The sequence below is a fragment of the Lolium rigidum genome, chromosome 4, assembly GCF_022539505.1.
Source record: "Lolium rigidum isolate FL_2022 chromosome 4, APGP_CSIRO_Lrig_0.1, whole genome shotgun sequence".
Taxonomy (NCBI): domain Eukaryota; kingdom Viridiplantae; phylum Streptophyta; class Magnoliopsida; order Poales; family Poaceae; genus Lolium; species Lolium rigidum.
In genome coordinates, this window is record NC_061511.1 from 177203940 (window position 1) to 177226319 (window position 22380).

The following is a 22380-nucleotide window of genomic DNA, read 5'->3' on the forward strand; positions in this document are numbered from 1 at the left end:
CCTACTGTGCTGCCCCAGAACCAATACAGGAAAACATGACAGATAATACACATTGCACTGCATGTTATAACTTATCGCCCGCCTTTTTCTTTCTTCCATTTATCCAACAATAAGAGGAACCCCATCCGTCATCCATAGCTTTTGCCAAGGGACGACTATTACTACCCATAATATCAGCATCCACTGTACATTTACTACCTTTCAGTTACCAAAGAAAGCTGTACATGGGGTATCTCTTTTGTACAATTCTTCACCGAGGCCTCTTCAAACGAAGCACTCGAGTTTGCCGGCCAAAAGAACAAAATGGAACACTGCTCACCACATTAAGCTCCTCCCCCTTGACTTCATCAAAGCCTCCAGCAGCCATCACAGCAAAACCATAACTTAACGCCGCCGAGTTGAATGTTCTTCAGACCTGCAATATCCACACAAGTTTTGGTCAAACATGGTTCATTTTTCAGATAATTTTAGCACATGCATGCAAAATCACCAACAAGCAGTTGAGCCATAAAAGATGTATGCAATGTTCAGTTGGCAGCCTTGCAGCATACCAGATTTTAAGCTAAATAAACTGTATCTGACCAATGATCAACTATGGAACATATTTCCAACTGAAAAACACATTGCCAACTGCTGTAACCTAGAAATTAGTGATTAGCAAAGTACCTCTGACTGGTGCCCTACATATACAAATAGGACACCACAGAATGTGTTTGCAACATTTCATTCCCCAAAGTACAGAAAAATCTATCATGTTCATACTCACAGAAAGGCAAAGCACTGTTTAAGTTCAACTAATCTTCCTTAGGTACATATGTAGCAAATTTGAAATTGAAGGTGAATCTTGCATATTTCCTTTTTGCATACATGAAACTAGAAGCAGCGATTCTATAGTGTTCAGGTTCAACAGACCACTCAGAAACGAGTCACTCAAAACATACCCCAATCCATCAATCCCCAGACTACAGAATTATATTTGTATCATACAAAATATGAATGACTGTCAAAGTTTAAAAAAACTTTCTGCCACTTTACATGAACAATTAAACTAATGAAGAAAATGAATCTCTATTTTCTTCTTTGCACATGAATCTGGAAGGAGTAATTGCATAGAATATTTTTGCAAATCTTCATATCTTTGCGATAATAGTACCCAACACCCACTACCAACTTCACCAGAAGAAAAATACTCGAAAATAGATGAAGAGTAACCATAAAATCGAGTGATAATCATGTACATCATGAAAAAATAGAACAGGACAAAATCAAATCTGAAAAATATACAATACAGTTTCTAAATTTCATAACTCCCAATACCCCATCAGTTCATAAACTACCTACCAACCCACCATCCACTCCGTTGAAAGACAAAAGTAGTTGAAAGTCCACAGGAAAATAAAAAACAAGATCAAACAGAATTAATGCTCATCACTGCCAAACTGGAGCAAGACAAAAGCAGATCTGAAGTAGGAAGATATGTAGAAGAATTTCTAAATTCCGTGACTCCCCAGTATCTCACAAATCTATAAGCTTCTGACATATCCGTTTCCCGCAGTTAATCATCATATAAGAATACCAGCATACATATTGGCCCTTCAAAGTTCCAACCAAAGCATCGACTTTGCATGCTTATTTTATTTCCATTAAAACAATCTTACGACAAATATATTATAAGATAAAATGGGATGTACTCTCCTTAAGCCATTATCATTCAACCACAAAACACAACTAGCTCAACAAGCTTACTCCCTCAAACATCTCTCAAAGTGGTACTGTAAATTTGCACTAGTTACTGAGCCTAGATACCCGAAGACCGGTGTGTACAAGGCTTGTAAATAATGTAGTTTTGGGGGAAGAAAATACAGATTCGGTGTCTCTACGGGCAACAACAACTGTTTCTCTAAGAATAAGATGCAATATTCCAGAAATTATTAATGTAAAATAATGCTATGCATGCAGAAGACAGGTCAATATCTTAATTACAGACTAGAAAAAGAGAAAAGACAATTAGTGCATGTAAAGGTACTTATTTAATTTTGGTGATAAAGGAAGCGGACCAATTTGAGTACGCAGCATTTTTTTTACTATATTACATGTCATGCATCCATGGAACTAAAAAAACAATGGAATGGCTAACATGGCCCAGGGAACCAGGTAATTTCCCCTCGAAAATAAAACCAGCATAGGACAATATCAGCTAATCACTAGAAAATGAATAGCAGCATATGACAATCAACTAATCTATGTTAACTCAAATAAACCATTAGCTCTTAGGTGTCTGCATAAACCCGCAGTTCTAGTCTAGTCTTCTACTCCATAACTGGATAAGAGACAGTTAATTTTGTTTGAAGAGCTAACTCACAGCACTTAACATAAGAGTAAGCACAATGCTTCAGCTTTACTGTTTGTACTTAGATGTCTATCTAGTTGAAACTTGTTATGTTTTGCACAGTAGCACAACAGTCCAAGTACAACAAACCGCAGAAAGTGCCAAAAATTATCATCAGGGTGTTCAACAAAAGTTTTCTCAAACCATTGAAAACCAGGCACTGTTCCTCTTCACAACTTTTGAACTAGCGAATCAGTCTCCCGCCCCCCTGGAGCGTAGATTAGGCACTAGCCCAGTTTTGCTTTGCTGGTTTTTATGGGTTTCAGGCAAGCCGTTTTTGAACACCACCGGATACATCATTATGCTCTGGTATAAATAAATAAAAAAGTTTCCAATATTTTACTACAAGAACTATGAGAACTGATGCTTATGTCTAACGCGCACTGTCTGAGCAAGATACATTGAACAGTTTGCAGTCCTCATAGTCTCAAGCAAACACCAGAAGCAACATCTAAAAGAACAGAGAATACTTGTGTCATGTAAAACATGCGCTTACACTAAGAGAGATTAGTCTGCTGGATGCTGCTGCCCAGACTAATTACAATGTAAAATGTCCATTCCAATTAATATCATCTGATCTCATCATTACTCCTCATGCAAAAGTGAATCCTCGTCGCAAAACAGACTAGTGTAAGCACCTCTTGTTGCATCCTCATTTCAAATGACTTCCAGCACCACCAATTTCCCATGTCAAAACCTGTACGTAAAGAACTGAGGAGTCAGCTCAACTGCAGTAGTAGACAGAAGGAAGTATCGTAGACAACTAATCTGAAGATCAGTGAAGATAACAAAGGAACAAATAGAAGAGCATTACAAAGTATCAACAGAGTTGGAGGACTACCGCAACAAATAGATTTTATCTAGAAGGCCTCCAGCGATTACGTGCATGAATATCAGGCTTGGCTGGCAGCATCTGAGGAATGTGACCTGTCAAAAATAAGAATAGAAACAAAAATATTTTTAAAAATAAAAAGGAAACATATAGCATCTACACACCAAATGATTTTTAACGAAATTTCAGAAGATTAATTGACAAGGCGGCATTACAGCACAATGGGGTGCAAGTACCAGTTGTCAGTGGATCTTATGAAGTTTCGCTAAGAGAACTCATTTGAATGCAGTGCATTACCATCAGATGAAAAACAACTGTGAACTCTTAAGAAGCAAAAAAAGAAACCTGGATGTGCTGCTCCAGATGGCAAATGGTTGAGTATAGCCTGTGCAGGATGTTGATGGCTCATTGGATTCATTGAAGATCTCTCAATGTTGGACCTCGAATATCCTACCAGAAAAGTGAACCATAGCCATCTCAGGCCTCTGAAAAATTAACACTATAAAAGTAAAACAGGTAAAACAGGTTACAGGCAAACATACCATCCTGCATGAATGACCCATCTGAGCAAGATAATGATCTGCCACCTGGTAACCAAGTATGCTGATCATCTGGACTGAAGTTACCAGATGTCATTCGCCACTGTTCTTCAGATGTATATTGGCTTTGACTATTTGGAAAGGACTGTACAACATAAGAATTGCACAGAGGTGGTGCAGATTGTTGGCCCATGGGGTTCATGAGTGTGTGATGAGTGTGGGGATGAACTGGTGGTGTTTGTGCCGATGGAAAAGCACTGAAAGCCCCTTGATGAAAAGATACACCAGGCTGAAACTGGTAATTACCATTAGAAGCTTGCTGTGCCATGAAGATATTATTGGTTCCATAATCTGGTGGCAACGACTGGACAAAATTAACTGGAGCTTGCGCATTAGCTGGTCCACCAGGCATGAAGTTTGGCAGATTTCCAATACCTTGGATTGATGAATTTTCTGTTGGTTGGTTACCCTGCATCAACAGAACTTTATTATTATACCAAGAACACAACAGGATCTGCAAAATGAAGTGCATTGAAGAAAATATTTACACTGGGAGGCCTGAAATATTCTGGCACAGCAGGCTGATAACCCAATGATGATGGAGATGACAGAACAGGTGGCGGGATAGAAGGATGAGGAGGTGGTGGAGCAGGCTGTGGAGGTGGTCCAGATGGCAGGGGTGGCAGAGGAGGTGGCGAAGATGGTGAAAGTGGTGGAGGTGGCGGCGGTGGTGTAGCAGGTGGTGGCGAAGGAGGCAAAGGAGGTGGGGGAGGTGGTGAATCCAATGGGAGAGGTGGAGGGCCCTCAGGTAAAGGTGGGGGAGGTGGTGAATCCAGTGGAAGTGGTGGAGGACCCGCAGGTAGAGGGGGAAGCTCATACTGATTATTCAATGCCTCCTCTGAACTTGCTTCCTGTCTTGAATCATGCTCAATGAGGACAAATCCATCTATCAGTTGCATGTTCCTTGGTAAATCTATAGCATCTTCCATGACAGTGTCATCAGTTACACTCTCTAGCACCGTGGTGTGTTCCTCCACAGAATTTGGAGCAATAATTTCTATGCCTTCTTGTATTTCACCCCTTTCAACTTGCAGAGAGATAACTGTTGACAACCCATTAATTCGAGGGAAATCTTCATCAATTTCAAAGACAAAGGTTGTATTGCTGTACAAAACACACAAAAAAACAGATAACGCATGTCAGCAATGAGTTGAATTAAGATAATACCACATAATAATAATAATAATAATAATAATAATAATAATAATAATAATATAAACTTACTAAAATCGCTGGAGACTCCACTTAAAAAGTTCAGTGTTAGGTTTAGGTGAATAAAATGAGCTGATGCAATTGGATCACTGGAACCAGATAAAAGGTCGCTAGAGTCCCTAAGGGCCTTACTGTGGTCAAAGCATGCGACATTCTCATAGAATGCTACAAGTACGAATGTAGACACATATCTTACAACCACAACCAGGAAACTACAGAACACAGTTCCTTGCTTTATGTCTTGAGCAGAACTTGGTATCTTTCTACTATGTGACAGTGAGACTGGCGTCTCTTCTAAAATGAAAAAGGTAGGTAACCCTAGTTCAGGGTCATGGATCATTGTAGAGGGGTCCAAAGACCAGGGGTAGGGCATTCACCATTTCACCTGATGTAATCATGGTTTTAAAGGCGTCCCTAAGGCGTCAAGCCCCCACCCCACCCCCCCCACCCCCTCCGCCTTGGAAAATCGACCGCTTGAGGCACTTAAGCGTGTAAAGTGCCTGCCTAGGCGTCGCTGAGGCCCCAAACCGCTGTAATGCACCTTTCAAACCATGGATCTAACCAAGGGCATAATCTATATTGTGGTAGATAGAATCTTAGGCTTAGTTGAACTATTGGGTCTTCATTGAATAATTAATACATGATACATGATTTTCCTTTATGTAGGCAAAGTGTCTTGAACCACAAGCAGGAACCCAACTAAACTTTTGACCGAACCATAAGTCCATAACTCAATATCCAAATTTAACTTGAACATTCCTAATTTAGAAGACCCAGCCATACCCAACATGCACAAAACTTGTTGTGCTCAATTATTTCTCTAAATATTCTATCGTATACTTTCATATATGCCCATACAAGGGTGCCAGCATGTGCACTGCCAAGCCCACACCACTGCTGCTGTGCACAGGGCTCAAAGCTCATATAACATCATGCATCCAGTATGGGCCAGATCTACTTAGAAGAGATATCAAGGAAAACCCAGAGCTTAATTGAAGAGTTAACTCACGGTCAAGTGTTCATTAGGTGGTACTCATTTTAGATTTAGAATATTTGTACAGAAATCTAAAATCCATCATACTAACTTATAACTTTCAGCCACAAAAATAAAACCAATCATACCGAGTTACGAGCTAGTAAATAGTTCTCCCTTCTCTCTGTTCTTTTCTATTTGATGTTTTGACTTCTATGGTATTCAAAATCAAATGTGACTTTGACCATTGCCTTTATGCAACTTCCTATTACAATAAATTAATAGAAAACACTAAATTTCAATGACAAATCTAGTTAGGTAGTTCTCTGCCCTGAGATTTATGAGCATAATGGTGGTAGCATTTAACTGTATCGATTCCAACACATTAAATATGAAAGGACAAAGGGAGTATATAATACCTTCCATATTCATCGACAAGCATGTCTTCCATTTCCCTAATAGGATCATCTACAGAACGTTCAGCTCGGGATGGTCGCCTGAGCAGCAAACCTGTGCTTGTATTATCATTTGGCCCCTCAAAGTCATTCATGTATCTTCGCAGTACTTCTTCTGGCATAATCTTTCTCTGTAGCCACAATTTTAAAACCTGCAAAGCCAATGGTTAGAAATGTAAATTGCCTGTGGAAATTAAAACTGAAACAGTTAGCAGTGAAGCTATTACTTTGAGGCACTGGCGTCGGTTTTCACGAGCACCAGCTACAGGTGGAGCAGCAGCGCTCAAAATACGAGGTAATGCAGCTTGGATACTGGGAACATATGAAGCCCCAGCAACGCCTAACCATTTGAGAGAAGTGGATAATTAAAATTTGAGACTAAGGAAACACATAATTCTGAGGTATGATGTAATACAAAGAAAAGTCACCTTTATGAGAGTGAGAACACTGTGTTATGGAGTCTAAAAGGAAAAGGAGATCAACTCTGCGGTGAAAATTAGGCTCACTCTCCATTTTCCTTATGAGAAGCTCAACAATCTGATGATAAATAATGAAACAAATTAATAAGAATACTTGGCTTGTGATGAAAAGGAGATGCTGAATTGCTGATGGTATGTGGGTTAATGAATGTACATGATCAGACAATGTGTCTGTGAGTGCATGAAGGGGTGTGGGTGTGAGGGGGTACCTCATCCGCAATGCCATGTTTCGAGCACTCAATTGCATGACGCGTAGCACGACCTATACTATCTTTTGTCCTCGATAGTGTCTCTATCATTCCCTCCAGGGCATCACGTGCAATTGCTGCATCGGTACCACCACTCAGTGAACCACTGGATTGCTTAGGTTTTGGACTCTTTTCATGTTCACGGTGAGTTTCTGCAGGCTTTTTCAGGTCAACTTGTTGACTAGGTTCAGCGATGGAGTCTTGAAATTGCATAATGTCACCCTCTGAAATAGCAATTTTAGACGCAGATCGAATGTGAAAGCCAGGACTAGGACTTAGTCCAGGCAAGCCATATGGTGTGGAGGCAAGAACAGCATTGTCCGCAAAAGATCCATCAGAATTCCCTTGACCAGACGCAAGAAGGTTTCTCCTTGCCTGAGCAGCTGCAATAAGATTCTTCATTGACTTGACAGAGTCAGCACTAGGCTCGGCAACATCAGCTTTATCAACAAAATTTGATCTGCATAAGAGGAAACTGCAACATCAACAAAGTGCATAGCTAACCTGTATAAACATGGACTAAAAGGGCATATGAAAGAAACTTGGCTGATCCAAAGCAGTATACCTGTCCTCTTTCGAGTGATCCAGCTTCACATTTCGTTCACCTGAAAAATTGGCACTTAATCTACTCTCCACAGCTATAGGCAACTGTGTGCTAGGCTTAGCTTTAGCCTTGGCATTTTCTGATTTAGACAGAAGCAAATTCTTCTCTAAGGCAGCATGGCTTTGAGAATGAGAATTCCCAGGTGTCTGATTATACAATACTTTAGAAGAACTACCTTGTGGTTTCTTCAGTTCAGATGGTGCTGGCATTCTTGATTGTCCAGAGGACTTGCGATCTGCCAGGTTAATCTTGTTACCCAATTCAGCAGAAGTATTGATTGAGGTGGTGGTTGATTTTCTTCCTTGTCTAGCAAGCACTTTATTTTGACTTGGCGAATAAATTGGCTCATGCTTCACAGGTGACCTTCCAACACTTCTAGGTTTCTCTTCTCTTGCCACACCAGATTTTTTTGCAGAAATATTCCCAACTTGTGAGGAAGGAATTCCCCGAATACCTGTCTGATGGATCTTCTCTGTTGGGGCTACATGTTTGGAGGTTGGTTTGGCCACAGTTTTATGCGGTGGTGTCCGTTGTTCTTCCTCCTCGTCATCCTCAAAACGACACGCTCTTCTCCTGGGCTTTTCCAATGGCCTACCAACACGTGAGCCATTCTCCTTTATGCTGGAGCCCTTCTTAGCACTATCAAAAACACTTAACTTGGTTGCAGAACCGGGTGGCTGTTCCAATCCCTCTGAATGCAGCCTTGGTAAGGGTGATAAAACTACACCTGATTTCCTTGTCTTATCACCGGTGGTCACAATCTCAGGAAATGTGCTGTTTCCAGTTCCTGCGGAAGTTGATTTCTCATCTTTCACAGAAATATCCTTTTTATTATCAACAGGTAACTTTGGCTCGCTGTGTGCCCCTGACTTAACTGTTTCATTGGCTCTGTCAGTTAGTTTTGGCCTCTTTGCCGGACGCATATCAGCGCTACCCTCCGGCTTGCGCTGCCCACTAGCAGGCATAGATTTCTTATTGGGAGAAAATACAGCAGGTGACTTTCCAGTCAACTGTTTGTTAGGCTTGTCAAGTATTACTTTGCTATTATGATCCTTTCTCTCTGATTTTTCCGTAGCTGATGGTTTCATCATCGTCTTCAACTTTTTAAATCCTGTGCTCTCTTTGTCAGCACCATTGTTTGGTACACTAACAGGTAAAGCCTCAGGAGCAGTACCCGTAGAAATACCAGTGACATCGACATGCTTGTTTTCCTTCCTGTCAGCATCCTTCAACTGCTTCTCGGTTTTACATTTCTTTGGCACTGCAAGAGCGCAGACTATCTGTACAGTAGGGTCCAAAATTAAATCTCCGGTCGAATGGTTCTCTTTGCCAACTTTCTGGTCCTCAGTCTCTCTTTCAGAGCATGGAAAGATTGATGAATGCTCTTGTTCAAAGTGCAGGTCGGTAGCTGACTTTGATGCAACAGGTTTCTTTTTCTTGGGATGGCCAGAATCCTTTTCTACAGATATTTTCCTTTTAGAAGCTGTTGGAAAAGGATCCTTTCTGTCATGACCACCATCTTTCACATCCTCTTCAGTTCCTGAAATGTGCCCTAAAGAATTCAAGTTTTTCATAGAACTATCACCTTCCATTTGCTCCAGCTTTTGAGGCCCACCATCATCAGGTGGCTTTACAAGGAGGTCTGTAGGTTTTTCAATCAGATCAAGAGTTTGATCAGGCAACAAACCATTTCCAGTTTCAGATGATTTTGCAGTTTCAGATGAATTTGGTAGCTCATCATAGGCATTGCATATCTCCACCAAGGCTTCCTCAAGACCTTTCGCATATCTTTTCGGTAAGCGTTTCTCTCGAGCTTGATTTACCCAGTCATTCTTCACCTCTTCTGTAAATGGCATGAGATCTTGCAAAGCTACAAAACCACTGTAGGAGATATTCATTCATTAGCAATCAAGTGATACTTATACTTTAGCCTTGAAAGAGTTGTCACAGTAAGCTCAAAATAGCAAAGGAACACAGATGTGGAGGACAGCAGGGGAAACAAACAAATGTTGTATCTAGAGGAAATGGTAAAGGGATTTAAAGCAATTAAAGAAATGCTCCATTTAGCAAGCACCTTATAAGCTAAAAGGAATCACTGAAATGAAGTAATTTAGTTGTTCTGTTAAACACCAATGTAATTTAAATTTAAACAGATCTAAAGATCATTGTCTACCAAAATTTGAAGAGAACAACATACTCAAGAATTTCTAGGAGAGCTTGCTATACAGGCTCAAGTTACAAGAACTGAAAGCATTCTCACTTTTACTTTGGATGGAAGAAAATGAAAGGCCATGGGAGTGGTCAAGAGTACTGACAGTCAAAAGAAAAGACTGCTCTAGTTAGAAGCAAAGAGCCATAAGTTCAGATTCCAACTCGGCATAAAAGCACTAGTTTCATCTTTCAGTCAATAGATAATTGTACCTCGTAGACCGACCTTAACCCTAGATCATTGCTGCTGCTACTAACCACACAACTTAAAACTTTTACACTGAAGAGATAAATTTGTACGTGCACAGTGATATACACATGCCAGAGAATGTCTAGTTTACGTATCAACCCAAGCAGGAAGTCAGATAAAGCAATACCCAGGTTTAAATAAAATAGACAGAATTGAAAACTGCAAATTCAGTACAAGCTGTTATTTAAAGCAGAATCAAATGATTTCTTTGTCTTCTGGTAAAAGAGTGTGATAGTGGCCTTAAGTTTTAACAGCCACGATTACCCTCTCTCATCACTCATCAATTAGTTAGTGCACATATAAAAATACATCTAGCCACAAAGAAGAGATATGTTCTCACTAAAGCAGACAGAACACTGGTGTTCCCAAAGCCAAAGCATGTAATACTTGCCGACACGTCACACGTGGCGTGCCTCAGCAAGCTTAGTTAGATAGAGTTTTAGGCAATAAATTGGGGATACCCCTAATACTCCCCGCGTGTGATCTCGACTGCTAGTAATTGATCAGCTGCTAGATGATCTCCTAAGAAATGCATGATAGATGTAAATCAGACACAAAAAGGTAAGTTTGAGGTAGTGCATTAATCAAGAACGCGGCACGCGTACGGTAAGGCGGTCGAATTGCCGGTTAGAATACCGTTAAAAGTGGCGACAAAAGGAGCAAGTAACCGATGAAGCAAGATGGTGGGCTTACATCTCTTTGGTGCCATAGAAGAGGACAAAGAACTTGCGCAGAGCCGGCACCTGATTCCAGTCTTCCGGCCTGCTCACCTGCATAGAGAAGAAGCATTAACCCTCATGGCTGGCTGAAGCAGAGATTCAAACATACTACAAGACATATCAGGATTCAGGCAGGCAGGCAGAGATGCGGGCAAGAAAGAAGCAGAAAGGAGGCGGTCGCTATGGGGAGGGGGGGGAGAAAGAAAACCCTAGGTAGCAGGCAGAGCAGGGCAGGGGTGTAGGCGGGACCTTGGCTGGCCAGAAAGGGTAGCCCTTGACCCTGGCGAGGACCAGGTCTCCGAGCTGCGGGTCTCTGGTCCATTTGGTGCCCTTGGCGCCCCGCTTGGCGGCGGGAGCCATCGGGCGGCGAGGCCCCTATGCGCGCTGCTTCTTCCCCGGAATCCGCCCGTACCCCGGTGAAGAGTACAGGCCAGTCGGCGAAGGGGGTGACCGTAACCGCGAGGGCAGGGCGAACCCTAGCAGCTCGCAGCGCGGCACGACGGGAAGACCCTATCCGACGGGGGGGGAGGGGGCGGTGGCGGTGAGGTGAGGGTTCCTACAGCGGCGGGGCGGGGCGGTGGCGGCGATGGTGGCGGCGGCGATCGAATCCGCGCGGGCGGGCGGCGGTGGAGTGGATTACTGGGCTGCAACTGCGATTCGGAATCCTCCTCCTCCCCACCTTGCGATTTTCGCTGCCGTGTCTGCTCCAATGTGAATAACCAGAAGAAGAAAGCACGCAAAAATAATCTCTCCGCCCGCCTGGACCTCGTGAGGGGCACGCTGGCCACCAGCCGCACGATCTGGCATCGACGGCGGTTGATGGACTCGCCGCCGGGTTTGGAGAATACCGTGTGCGTTCTCCTCACTTCAGGCAAGCATTGATGGTGCTGAATTGATGACGCGAAATATATATCTACCAGCTCATGATTTTCTGTTCGTTTCTTTCCTTTTCTACTTCTTTTCCAGTGCTTTTGGTACTAGTATTTTGGATGGATAATGATGAACATAGACACTTTCCTCGCCGGATTTTCCAAACTTTTTTAATCAGAAAAAAAGAAGGGAAAATCAAAAAAGATACTCTGGATCGGAGGAAGTACATTTCGTCGACGAAACATGAACACACTAACCAAAACATGTGAGTTTAGATCTAGAACTAAGGCTGTGTAAGGGCTTGATTTACCTTAATTCGTTTGCTGAGATTGGTGTCGAATTTACTCGCCTTTCTCCGGTCTTAGTATTCCGTTCAGCACTGACCACCGATAGGGTAGCGGCGCGATATACTGTAGGAGGCGCCGATCTATGGAGAGGTCGGATGGAACGAGGACAACACCAACTCCCATAGGAAATATGTGTGCTTCGGGAGGGGGAGGAGGAGGTTGTTAGATGTACCGACGGTTGCGCCATCCGGAGTATCAAAAAAGATACTCCGGATCGGAGGGAGTACATTTCGTCGACGAAACATGAACACACTAACCAAAACATGTGAGTTTAGATCTAGAACTAAGGTTGTATAAGGGCTTGATTTACCTTAATTCATTTGCGGAGATTGATGTCGAATTTACTCGCCTTTCTCCGGTCCTAGTATTCCGTTCAGCACTGACCACCGATAGGGTAGCGCCACGGTATACTACAGGAGGCGACGATGTAGGGAGAGGTTGGATGGAACGAGGACAATAACAACTCCCATAGGAAATACGCATGCTTCGGGCGGGGGAGGAGGAGGAGGAGCGGAAGGTTGTTAGGTGTACCGGCGGTTGCGCCAAACGAGATGACGAGATTGGCTAAGGATCTTGTGCGGCCAAATCAGCCGCCATGGTTGGGGCCTTATGAACGGCGATGGGGTCGCAAAAAGATGGGGAGGGGCGGCGGGGGGGGGGGGGGTGTGCGGTCGAGACCATTGTGAGGTTTTTTTGGTCCTCTCGGTGATTTCTTGCTTATATATGGTCCCATCGAAATATCTTAGTGGCATCGAAATCCGCAGTAGGCGCACATTGGTTTACGAAATTACTTATCCGGCCCACTAGCGAAACTTTGGATTATTAAAAGCCCAACGAATATTTAAAACCGTTAACATATGGTTGACAATTTTTATAGAAATAACATAATCTTGGAAAGTCGGCACAAAATAACCTTATTTTGAAATCATTTCACAAACTAACCTTTACACATGGCGCCGCCGCCCCATCTCACGGAGCCATGTTCTATAGCATGAAGTCGCGACCTATGGCACCATCCTCTATAGCATGAAGTTTTTTTAAGGGAAGTTGTGTATTAATCAATAGGTAGATAGTTCTTACAATCTTGCAGGACAATGACGGAACCTGACCTTGCATAACACCACAACACAACTCTCTATGTCCTATAGCATGAAGTTATTGTCCATGGCATCATGGTTGTCATGGGCAAGGCTTCAGCTATAGAGTAGACTCCTTGGGCCACAGCATCGAGATGAAACTTCACAGATGCACAAGACACAACACAATGTATGTCAAGAATTTTAGTTTGTATTTTTTGGAAACTTGGAAGTGTCACAACAAAAAATGGGGTGCGGGCGCAACTAGTTGCAAATGAGAGTTTCCCCCACAGCATCACCAAAGAATGTTGTTTCAAAATTATTTTTCAGTTAAGTTCATATTTTGTCAAACTTATGAAAAAAAGCTAGTTTTATTAAAATCTTCCATGTCGTTTGTTTGCCACAATCTGGGAAAAGTGGCACTTCAACCCGATCAAATGTTGAGTCAAAGTGACTCATGTGTTCGACACAAGAAAAAAAAAGGATGGAAGTCCATTCATAATTTGATTTTATCACACCTTCCAAGTGTATTTGCTTTTAAATCTGAAATCTCAAATAGTGGAACAACGCATGTGTGCATTCTCTTACCTCACAAAGGAATATGAGTTTGATCTTTAAGTACTCCCTCTGTCCAAAAGTAAGGATCGTAACTTTTTTTAGATACAAATGTATCTATAACTAAAATGTATCTAGATACATCACACCTACTTTTGAACGGAGGTACTATTATATATTTATAGAGCATTGTGTTTCTAACCTGTCATATTTTGTAAAAACTTGGAACCCACTATGGATCAGACGTTCTGCCTACTGAACACATCCAGGAGTTGTCATGATACAATAATCAAGGCAGTTGACATCCATCGTACTCCCTCTTTTTATAAAGGTCATCTAAAATTTATCGGTTATCTGAAATTTATCAAAATTTGGATGTTTCTTGCAAGACGTTCACTCCACGTGCTAGTTACCTACAGTATAATTTTCCTAAAGCTTTATAATGAGGTATCAAGAGATCTCGTGGATCCCGAGCGCCACCCACAGCGACCAGAACGTGCGACGCCTCTTTTACAACACCGGAATGTTGGATGCATATTTACACGATTAGATTAATGTTGACATTATGTAAACCAGCACAGGGCTGACCAGTGGCACAGTATTTTATTAGGTTCTCTTTCTTTATTAAGACCGTCTTATCATGCTGTGTCACCATCTCTAAACTACACTCATTCCGCGCCTCTTTGCGTCTTGTACAAGACGTCTTCTCAGCCCTCCACTTTTAAGGCCACGGCGACAGTGTGGCACTCATGTCTGGCTCTTCTGTCACAAGAGAAACAGCGTGTTCAAACGTCCAGGCCACTTCATTTTATCTTATGGGTCCAAAAATATTTACAGAACGGCAAATGCTATTCTGAAGGTAGAACACAAGTTTGCAAATACAACTCAATTAGAAGAAAGACGAGCAAAAAGACGCATGAGGTTTCCCCAATCTCAGATGTCGTGCTGAGCTCTTCGCCAACACATTAAAGATCTTCCCATTCACTCCCCGGTTAACAAGTCAGGCTGTCATGAATTCCTTAGCAGGCTCAACTCCGTCGAGTTCTCTTGGATCGCGAACTTATGGTAAAACCACACTGCTCGCTTGAAATGCCTTCACTGACGCAGTCGTAATCGCATCCGCATACTCTAGTGGTTCAATGTCTGCTGAATGGCCTTTTCCCCACGGACAATCTGCATGCGACACCGAGGTAAGAAAATGATATAAAGCGAGATCTTATCTTAAAATTGTCTTGAGAAAAGAAAATGTATGGGACTGGCAGTTGGTGTTAGCAACTTAGCATCACAGGATAGGCTTGATGCACGGTTTGCGAGATTAGGAAGTTTTGTTTAATCTGATTTTGAGCAAGCTCTGCCAAAAGTGATAACTGAAATTTACAGGCCATAAATGCCGATCTTAAACATAGATATTAGTTTGGTATGTACGGACAGGAAGAGAAGTTTACATACATATTTGCCAGGGACAGGATTTTTGTAGATAATGATGGTGTCCCCTGCCTGAAGACCATGTGTCTTCACAAATTCAGCTGACAAAAGAACAGGATGGTTCGATTAATCAACATGCTCATACTCAGAAAATATTAAGAGCTGTAACTGGTTCCATATTGAGGCATACTTGTAGAATCCAGAATGTACATTCTGCTTTTGTTGTTGGGCCAGAACCTGAAATGGCATTGCATCAGTTGCACTCTTGTGACAGAATTTGAGTGGGTCAGCATTTGAGTCAACATATATAAAAATGCACTCCCTCCTTCCCAAAAATACATCTAGATATTGTCATAAGTGAAACCTTTTTAAGTCCGGCCAAGTTTATAGAAAAATCATCAAGAACTACAACAACCAATAAATACCTTATGGAAACATATTTCATGATGAATCTACTGATATTGATTGTTACCGTAGACGTCATTTTTTTCTATAAACTTGGTGGAACTTTAAAAATAATTAACACAAAATATGTATGCCTTATGGAAAGGAGGGAGTATCCATTTCTACATGCTGTGCCTAACTGTCATAAACCAAACCACATCAGCAATGACTTCAACCCCTCAGTTCTTCCCCAAGAAATAATTCATATTCAAGCCACTGTATTCAGGTTTCAGAACCAAAACTTTCATTATTGCTTTTAGAATTTTGCATGCGAAATATGTCATAATATGAGTGCAGGGGCTGAAAAGGTACCTGTACTTAAACTTCCACGTAACTGGGAGCACCATGTCATCCATCTGCAGTATCAGAGGATCCCTTTCGCATAATGGTGGAAGACTAGCTTCTGCATCTTTCTGAAAAGAAAGGCGGTTCGGTATTTCAGACAGCATTATAATTTTCAGAGAGCATCGTGACAGAATCATACCTTGGGTAACACAATTCTTCCAACATTTGCAACATCACTCTTCGTCAATTCCTTGCGCAAAATAACTTGGTATTCTCCGGAGTTGAATTTCTTAATGTCCCCATGGTACACAGAAAAGGAAAATAGCACATTAATTATGGAAGAAGTTATATGTTTAATTGTTTATTTACTGGATCAATCTTCTGATTGTGCATTTTTACTAGTACAAGTTTGTCATCCTTCATTTTCCATTTCACTATTAACTTTTTAGTGCTGCACCAACCAAGCAGAGATCTAATGCAGGAGAGAAATATGTACAGTAAATCCGATACAGAAAAGAGAAAAAGTTAAGTGTAGCGTGTTACTCACAGTGGCACAACTTTCATGTCCTTGCTTCAACTCTGGAAGAATGTCAGCTGTTTCACATTTAAGTTCAACTCCATGTCTGGTTTCCATTTCGTCCTTAATTCTAACTACTCTAGCAGGCACGTCCTGTTCAGTAGCCATTTTGCAGCAGTATACGTTAGGCAGGATCATACAGTCTTGAAAGTTTCTCTAAACCTTGAAGAATTCGTATCTGTACCTCTGAAATTTCAGGTTCTTTCACAGATAGGGGCCCTTCCATGGGAGGCATTTCCATAGGAGGCATATGAGCCGACATGTTTGGTGCTAGGGATGTTGTACTAAAAGACTCAAGACCAAAGCTGGGTACAGAACCTGCATTTGGATAGCATATACAAAAACGAAGTAAGATGATCTTGACTAGAAACCCACCATTAGTAGCCCCACATTTACAAGAACGATAAATCCTGATTATTACAAGTCGGTGCCTCAGTTGAATGCAAGAACAAGAGATCTCAGGTCCAGTAGGAACGCAGTCGATTCACAGACTATGCTCTGAGTACGGAGGTACAAATAACTTGAGAAAAGAACTTACTCGCTCAAGTTAAGAGGTACATAAATAACGCCCCATATGAAATAAGCTCAGTCAAAATTCTAGTTGGAAAAAGCTCTAGTTATGGGTGCAATCATAGTGAATCACAATCTTTCTGGTTTTCTGAGAGAAGGCATCCCATTTCTGATTCTATTCACTTAACAAGCATACCAGGTATCATGCACCGCTGTCCGTTACGAAAAAAAGTAGGGCATAGGGTAGGAGTTGAGGTGAGTAAAATTTACCTGGATCTTTAGCCTGGTTGTTATCATGGTAGAAAGGGTGCCCGTGCTCCTGATTAGGTGCAGGATAGTAGCTATATGCGTTCTTGTTGAGCATGTAATGGGTCCAGAAAGCATAACACGGGGATAGGCTGTAATGGTATGCATTGGCAGTGTTGGAGGAAGGAGGGTTCTGCACGAGTGATGTGAACGCGCTGGTGGACGCGCTCCAATCGGAGAATCCTCTCGGCGTCGGAGGCTGGCGAGCAGCAGTGTTTGTGGGTGAATCAGCTCCAGGTCCTGCAGGTGACATGTACATTGTATAATTATTTTCTTATAAGGCCACAAATGACAGGGTGAGCCGTAATGTACTACTAGTAAACAAGGGAGGCGTATTATATTAGCATACAAATATAATTAACATGGACAGGGTCAACAGTTGGTAGCTTCTTCTCTTGTCTTCCAGTAAATAAAGAATAAAACCTAGATCAGTCTACTTGATTTGCAAAATGAGGTAAGTGCCGTTGAATCGGACCATAGATGGAATGTACAATAAAGAATATGACCGCGAGCAGCTATGGATAGATTCCCGCAGGGTAGGCACATGGTAGATCGGCAAAAAAGGCGGAACTTGGAAGGGATTGCCGTACCCTAAATCCAGTAAAGCGGGTGCGCATTGGCTGCGTTCGGGTGGTGAAAATGTGAATGCGCAATCAAGAAAGGAAGAGGAACTGACCATTGAGGGGAGGAAGGGGAAAGGGGAGTGTGTTGTTGGGGCCCTGCGTGTGCACGGCGGCGAGGAGAGCTTGGTACTGGAACTGGTGCGGGTGGCCGCCGCCGCCGCCGTCGTTGGGCCTCCCGTCGCCTCCCATTCCCCTTCTTGGCCTCGACACCGCTACTCGCGCATCTACCAGCCAAACCCTGCCCTCACTTTCTCTCTCTCTCCAGCTATGGGTGGGAGGAGCGGAGGTAGGGTAACCCGGACAGAGGCAGGGGGAGTGAGGGGAGGGGAGGGAAGGGTGGCGGTCTCACTGACCTCTTCCCTTCTATCTATCCTTTCGTTTCCCTTCTCTATTTGGAGAGATGCAGTTAAAAAGTTGGACTATTTCCTTCTCCCCTCTCCCCTTCTCTCTCACCACCCCATGGTCTACACCACGAGCTAAATCTTGTTCTGCCAATTATACCTAAACTAAAAGAAATTGTTTCCCAAAAAGAAGTCCAATTGTTGTGAAAAATCGATTAGAATTGAAAATAACTTAATGATCTCTTTGCATATCATGTGTTGTGGGGGTGGGGATAGCACAAATTCCATGGAAATCATGAGATGAGGTGAGGAAAATTCCTTTGCGATACAATAATAAAACTTTGTGACTCGTTTGTCCCGTAAAGTTTCTGAAACTTAAAAAGGTGCCTCACCGGTGGATTCGCCTCCAGTTTCATGATTCACCTTCTTCACATGTGGAGAGCGCCGCCACTTTGCAGTGTAAGTACGCTCATGCTTCACGCCTCGTCGCCACCTTGCAACGAACGTATGCTTGTGGTTGTTCATCTCTCCTGCTCTTTTCTTTCCCCCGGGACTAAGGTTCTTCTGATGTTGCTGGAGTTGGAGGGGACAGTTGTTTTTCTCCCTAGGACCGAAGGACAAAGCATCAGTAGGCATGCGAGAGAGTATAGTGGTGACTCGATATACTGCGTGGATAATGAGATAGCGGTGGTGTGTGGATACATGGAGAGAAGATATATTATATATGTGGAGAGGGCCGCCACCTTGCAGTGTATGTACGCTCATGATTCACGCCTCGTCGCCACCTTGCAACCATTGTATGCTTGTGGTTCTCCATGTCTCCTGCTCTCTTCTTTCCCCCAGACTAAGTTTCTTCTGATGTTGCTGGAGTTGGAGGGGACGGTTGTCTTTCTCCCTAGGACCGAAGGACAAAGCATCATAGGGAGATGGGGGCATGCGAGAGAGTATGGTGTTGACTCAAGATACTACATGGAGAATGAGATAGCGGTGGTGTGTGGAGACAGGGAGGACAAGACGTATTATATATTTTTTAAGTTATCGGTGGACGATCCACAATTTAAAATTTAGCTCGTTGGGGAAAATAGACCATGTTGGCAATTGTGTCGTCTCTTCGGAACATATGACGCTACTGCCTTACGGATGGCAAGCAGATTTGGCTATATATTGCTAACATCCAACGATTACGTATGCAAATACGCAATCTTCAAGATAAGAGGAAGATATGATCTACATGACTTTTGAGATGACAAGTCATCACTACGTCACCTGTCACCTATCATCTAGCGTTTGCGATGCTTACCTGTTTCAATGACTATATATGTCACCTCTGTTCTAACCTTCTCTATCGGAAGATATTGTAGCGAGCTGAAGTTATCGAAACCGACAAACTAAAGCATTCGTCGGTTTTGCACTTGGCACACTTTAGCATTGTTCACCAACTTGCATACATTTCGAGTATAGCTTATCATGTTCAGAAACTTATATATATTTGGAGTCATTCACATACCATTTTGCGGTTAAAAAAAATCCACACGAACCCTAGGTCTCACATGGCTAGTTACCAAAATTGCACACTGAGGTAGTATTGAAATGTGCTTAACTTGCGAATGACCCCTATATGTCGATTTGGGTAATTAAATATATGGGGACTAATGTGTGATATAAATGTGTGGAGATATTATGCAAATATAACGATGCATTACCAAATAAGAACATAAGAAAAGAGGTGGTCTTCTGGTAGTTTCTTTCATATTTCTCTACTTCCGTTTGTAATCTTATGTATCACTTTTACTTGTAAATAAGTAGCACTAATAAGAGGGTCATCAATGGCCAAAGTGAAATGACAAATGTCCATATCCTTTTTTTGTCCCCCAAAAACTTGATGTAAAACCTTTACCCAAAGCCAAAAAATCTTAGACAATGTAGATGACTCAGTGAACTCGGACAATCCGAATGTACATTTAGGGTCAAACCATTTGGGGAAGTATCCGAGCATATGTGTGGGTGCTCTCTGCTAGGAGACCGAACGAATCGGGAAACTAGTCGATGCTCTCGATTAGGAGGAATATTGTTCGGGTAACCACATGGATGCTCCTAGTTACCCTCCTAAACTATCCCTTAAACTTGTAGCCCATACTTTGACCAATGGTTGACTCGTCAAATGTCCACCCAGACCATCTAGGTCTTAGAACTCGGACAATCCAAATGTATAATTTTTATTCTAGGAACCACTTTACCTAACCTATGGATACCCCCTCACATCTGTTGGCGAGGGAAAATCTTTGAAATATCTTATGCCAACGGTCCACAAACATTCCCTACTACTCCTATCTAATTCAAGCCTTCCTAAGTAAGAAGAGTGAGAGGATTTGAAAGGGAAGCTAATATTTGTTGAGTTCCAAGCCTTTTCCCCTTCTTTAAGAGCATTTGAGAACATTTATCCCAACCGGCATTGATACTTTTACTCTTAGAGGTTGAGAACCCATAGCTGGTTAGAGTTACTCATACCCTCAAGTGTACGCAGGGATGAATTTACAACATTTCTAAGAGAAATGGATATCAAAACAATAATGAGGTGAAGGAATTGACATGCGTAAATATTGGTGCAGAGATAACTATGACTGATGCAAAGATTTCAAAATAATATATGTTGAAAAGGGAATTGTAATACAAGGAAATAACAATAAAGTAAATATGGTCCAACGATGGTCTAATACATGTAAGATGTTGAAAGCGTAGGGAGCCCCATGTGTGGTTTTGGTAATTAATGATAATCTCTATGAATAAATGTTTGCATTGAGTTACTTTTGTAGGATTTGTTGTTAGTCCATTCTTCAGCCATTTATTGTCATCAAGATTGAAAGATGAACAAAGTGAATAAGATCAAGTGATGGCCAAGATGTTCAAAGGGTGATCCAAAGAATGACCATGTGAAAGTTGATCCTACTGGAAGCATATCTTCAAGAATGAAGGATAAGATGGCATGAGCTCTCGTATGTACCTTCAAGATATCAACATCATGAAGAAATAAGAAATGATGTTTGAAGCTTCATCATATTCTTCATTATCTTCATCATCATCTCCATATCCAGGAGCATCAGGAGCAGGAGCAAATCTAGTCCTCGGAGGAGGAACACCACCATGAGCAAACAGGGAGAGATCAAAGTTCTGGAGCATTTCATCATCAATGGGAGGCATCTCCCAAGTTGGTGCAACCACATGCTCCATCTCAGGTCCATCTGGAGGAACGGGATGGTTTCTTGCAGCCATGAAATCATTTTGGTGCCTCCTAGTCTCTTGGTTTAGGGCAAGGCTCTGATGAGCAACATCATTGGTATTCCTGCACATCTGCCATAGGCTAACCAAGAAGCGAGAGGCACCCCGCTTGGGACGCATAGAAGAGCTGGAGCTAGCTGCAGGGTCATGCCTTTCCTTGGACCGGCGCTCAAAAGGCATCATAGATGGGATTTCCAGTTTGTTTCCCCGTTGAGGAATCTTGAATGGTTCCATCTTTATCAGTTGATCTTTCTTGTTGTTAGGAGTTGGCACAACTGTATTGATGAGTTGTTGAACATACTGAGCATAGTTTGGAGTCATATGATTGCGAACAGAGCGCCTCAGCTCATAGTAGAGGAAGTCACAACCATCAATTGTCCTAATATTTTTAGGACGGCAGTAGTGGATGAGATTAAGATGGTAGGCTCAGCATTCACTTGAGCCTCCTGACTTGCTGATGAGACTCTCCGAAATATCTTGGCAAGCACTAGATAAGAGTAGTACATCCCTGAGATGGTTGGAGGAGCATGTGTAGGCTCAGGAGGATAGCAGAAAGCAATGTCCCCATGAGTGAATTGCTCCTGAGAGTGAATCTAAAAACCATGAGCACGACCACTACCAAATCTCATGGCTTGACAGAAGTCAAGGTAGTTGCAAGTATACTGCTCTTGCCCAGTCATCCAAGTCATAGTGCGAGCAGCATCATCATGAAAGAAAACAGTGCAGTGGAATTGACGGACAAGGATTAAGCAATACACCCCAACACCCTTTGTGCTG

General features: G+C 42.3%; 2 protein-coding genes across 5 annotated transcripts; both read right to left on the reverse strand.

Moving 5' to 3' along the window:
- Nucleotides 1-58: 58 nt before the first annotated feature.
- Nucleotides 59-11682, reverse strand: LOC124706421 (ENHANCER OF AG-4 protein 2-like). Of its 4 annotated transcripts, none has more exons than XR_007004411.1 (13): nt 11648-11682; nt 10943-11019; nt 7753-9672; nt 7149-7647; nt 6889-6997; nt 6688-6800; nt 6425-6612; nt 4309-4924; nt 3764-4229; nt 3567-3671; nt 3231-3316; nt 2886-3086; nt 59-415 (listed from the first exon to the last, which is right to left on the reverse strand). XR_007004411.1 is itself a non-coding variant. In XM_047238085.1 (12 exons), the coding sequence occupies exons 1-11, from the start codon at nt 11326-11328 to the stop codon at nt 3246-3248; spliced, it is 4275 nt and encodes a 1424-aa protein (XP_047094041.1). In that variant the 5' UTR covers nt 11329-11356; the 3' UTR covers nt 2778-3086; nt 3231-3245. The 4 variants fall into 4 exon arrangements, 1 of the variants encoding a protein (XP_047094041.1); XR_007004410.1 differs by lacking the exon at nt 11648-11682 and adding an exon at nt 11218-11356 and having other exon boundaries at nt 3028-3086; XR_007004409.1 differs by lacking the exon at nt 11648-11682 and adding an exon at nt 11218-11356.
- A 2906-nt stretch (nt 11683-14588) lies between these two features.
- LOC124646454 (B3 domain-containing protein IDEF1-like) lies at nt 14589-18349 on the reverse strand. Its single transcript, XM_047186563.1, has 9 exons — nt 18040-18349; nt 17328-17603; nt 16732-16865; nt 16518-16640; nt 16170-16259; nt 15998-16098; nt 15432-15478; nt 15266-15342; nt 14589-14989 (listed from the first exon to the last, which is right to left on the reverse strand). Exons 1-9 carry the CDS (start codon nt 18173-18175, stop codon nt 14945-14947), a joined length of 1029 nt encoding a protein of 342 aa, XP_047042519.1. The 5' UTR covers nt 18176-18349; the 3' UTR covers nt 14589-14944.
- Between the last annotated feature and the right edge of the window lie 4031 nt (nt 18350-22380).

Bases quoted from the DNA above. Each gene is read 5' to 3' on its own strand.
- LOC124706421 (XM_047238085.1), bottom strand. From the start codon at position 11,328: ATGGCTCCCGCCGCCAAGCGGGGCGCCAAGGGCACCAAATGGACCAGA. The intron at 6,998-7,148 runs GTACCCCCTCAC...ATTTATCATCAG, and splicing joins AACATGGCATTGCGGATGAG to ATTGTTGAGCTTCTCATAAG. The intron at 3,317-3,566 runs GTTTCTTTTTTT...TATTTTTGACAG, and splicing joins ATCTGGAGCAGCACATCCAG to GTCACATTCCTCAGATGCTG.
- LOC124646454 (XM_047186563.1), bottom strand. From the start codon at position 18,175: ATGGGAGGCGACGGGAGGCCCAACGACGGCGGCGGCGGCGGCCACCCG. The intron at 16,260-16,517 runs GTGAGTAACACG...GGGGACATTAAG, and splicing joins GACATGAAAGTTGTGCCACT to AAATTCAACTCCGGAGAATA. The intron at 15,479-15,997 runs GTACCTTTTCAG...ATGCCATTTCAG, and splicing joins ACGTGGAAGTTTAAGTACAG to GTTCTGGCCCAACAACAAAA.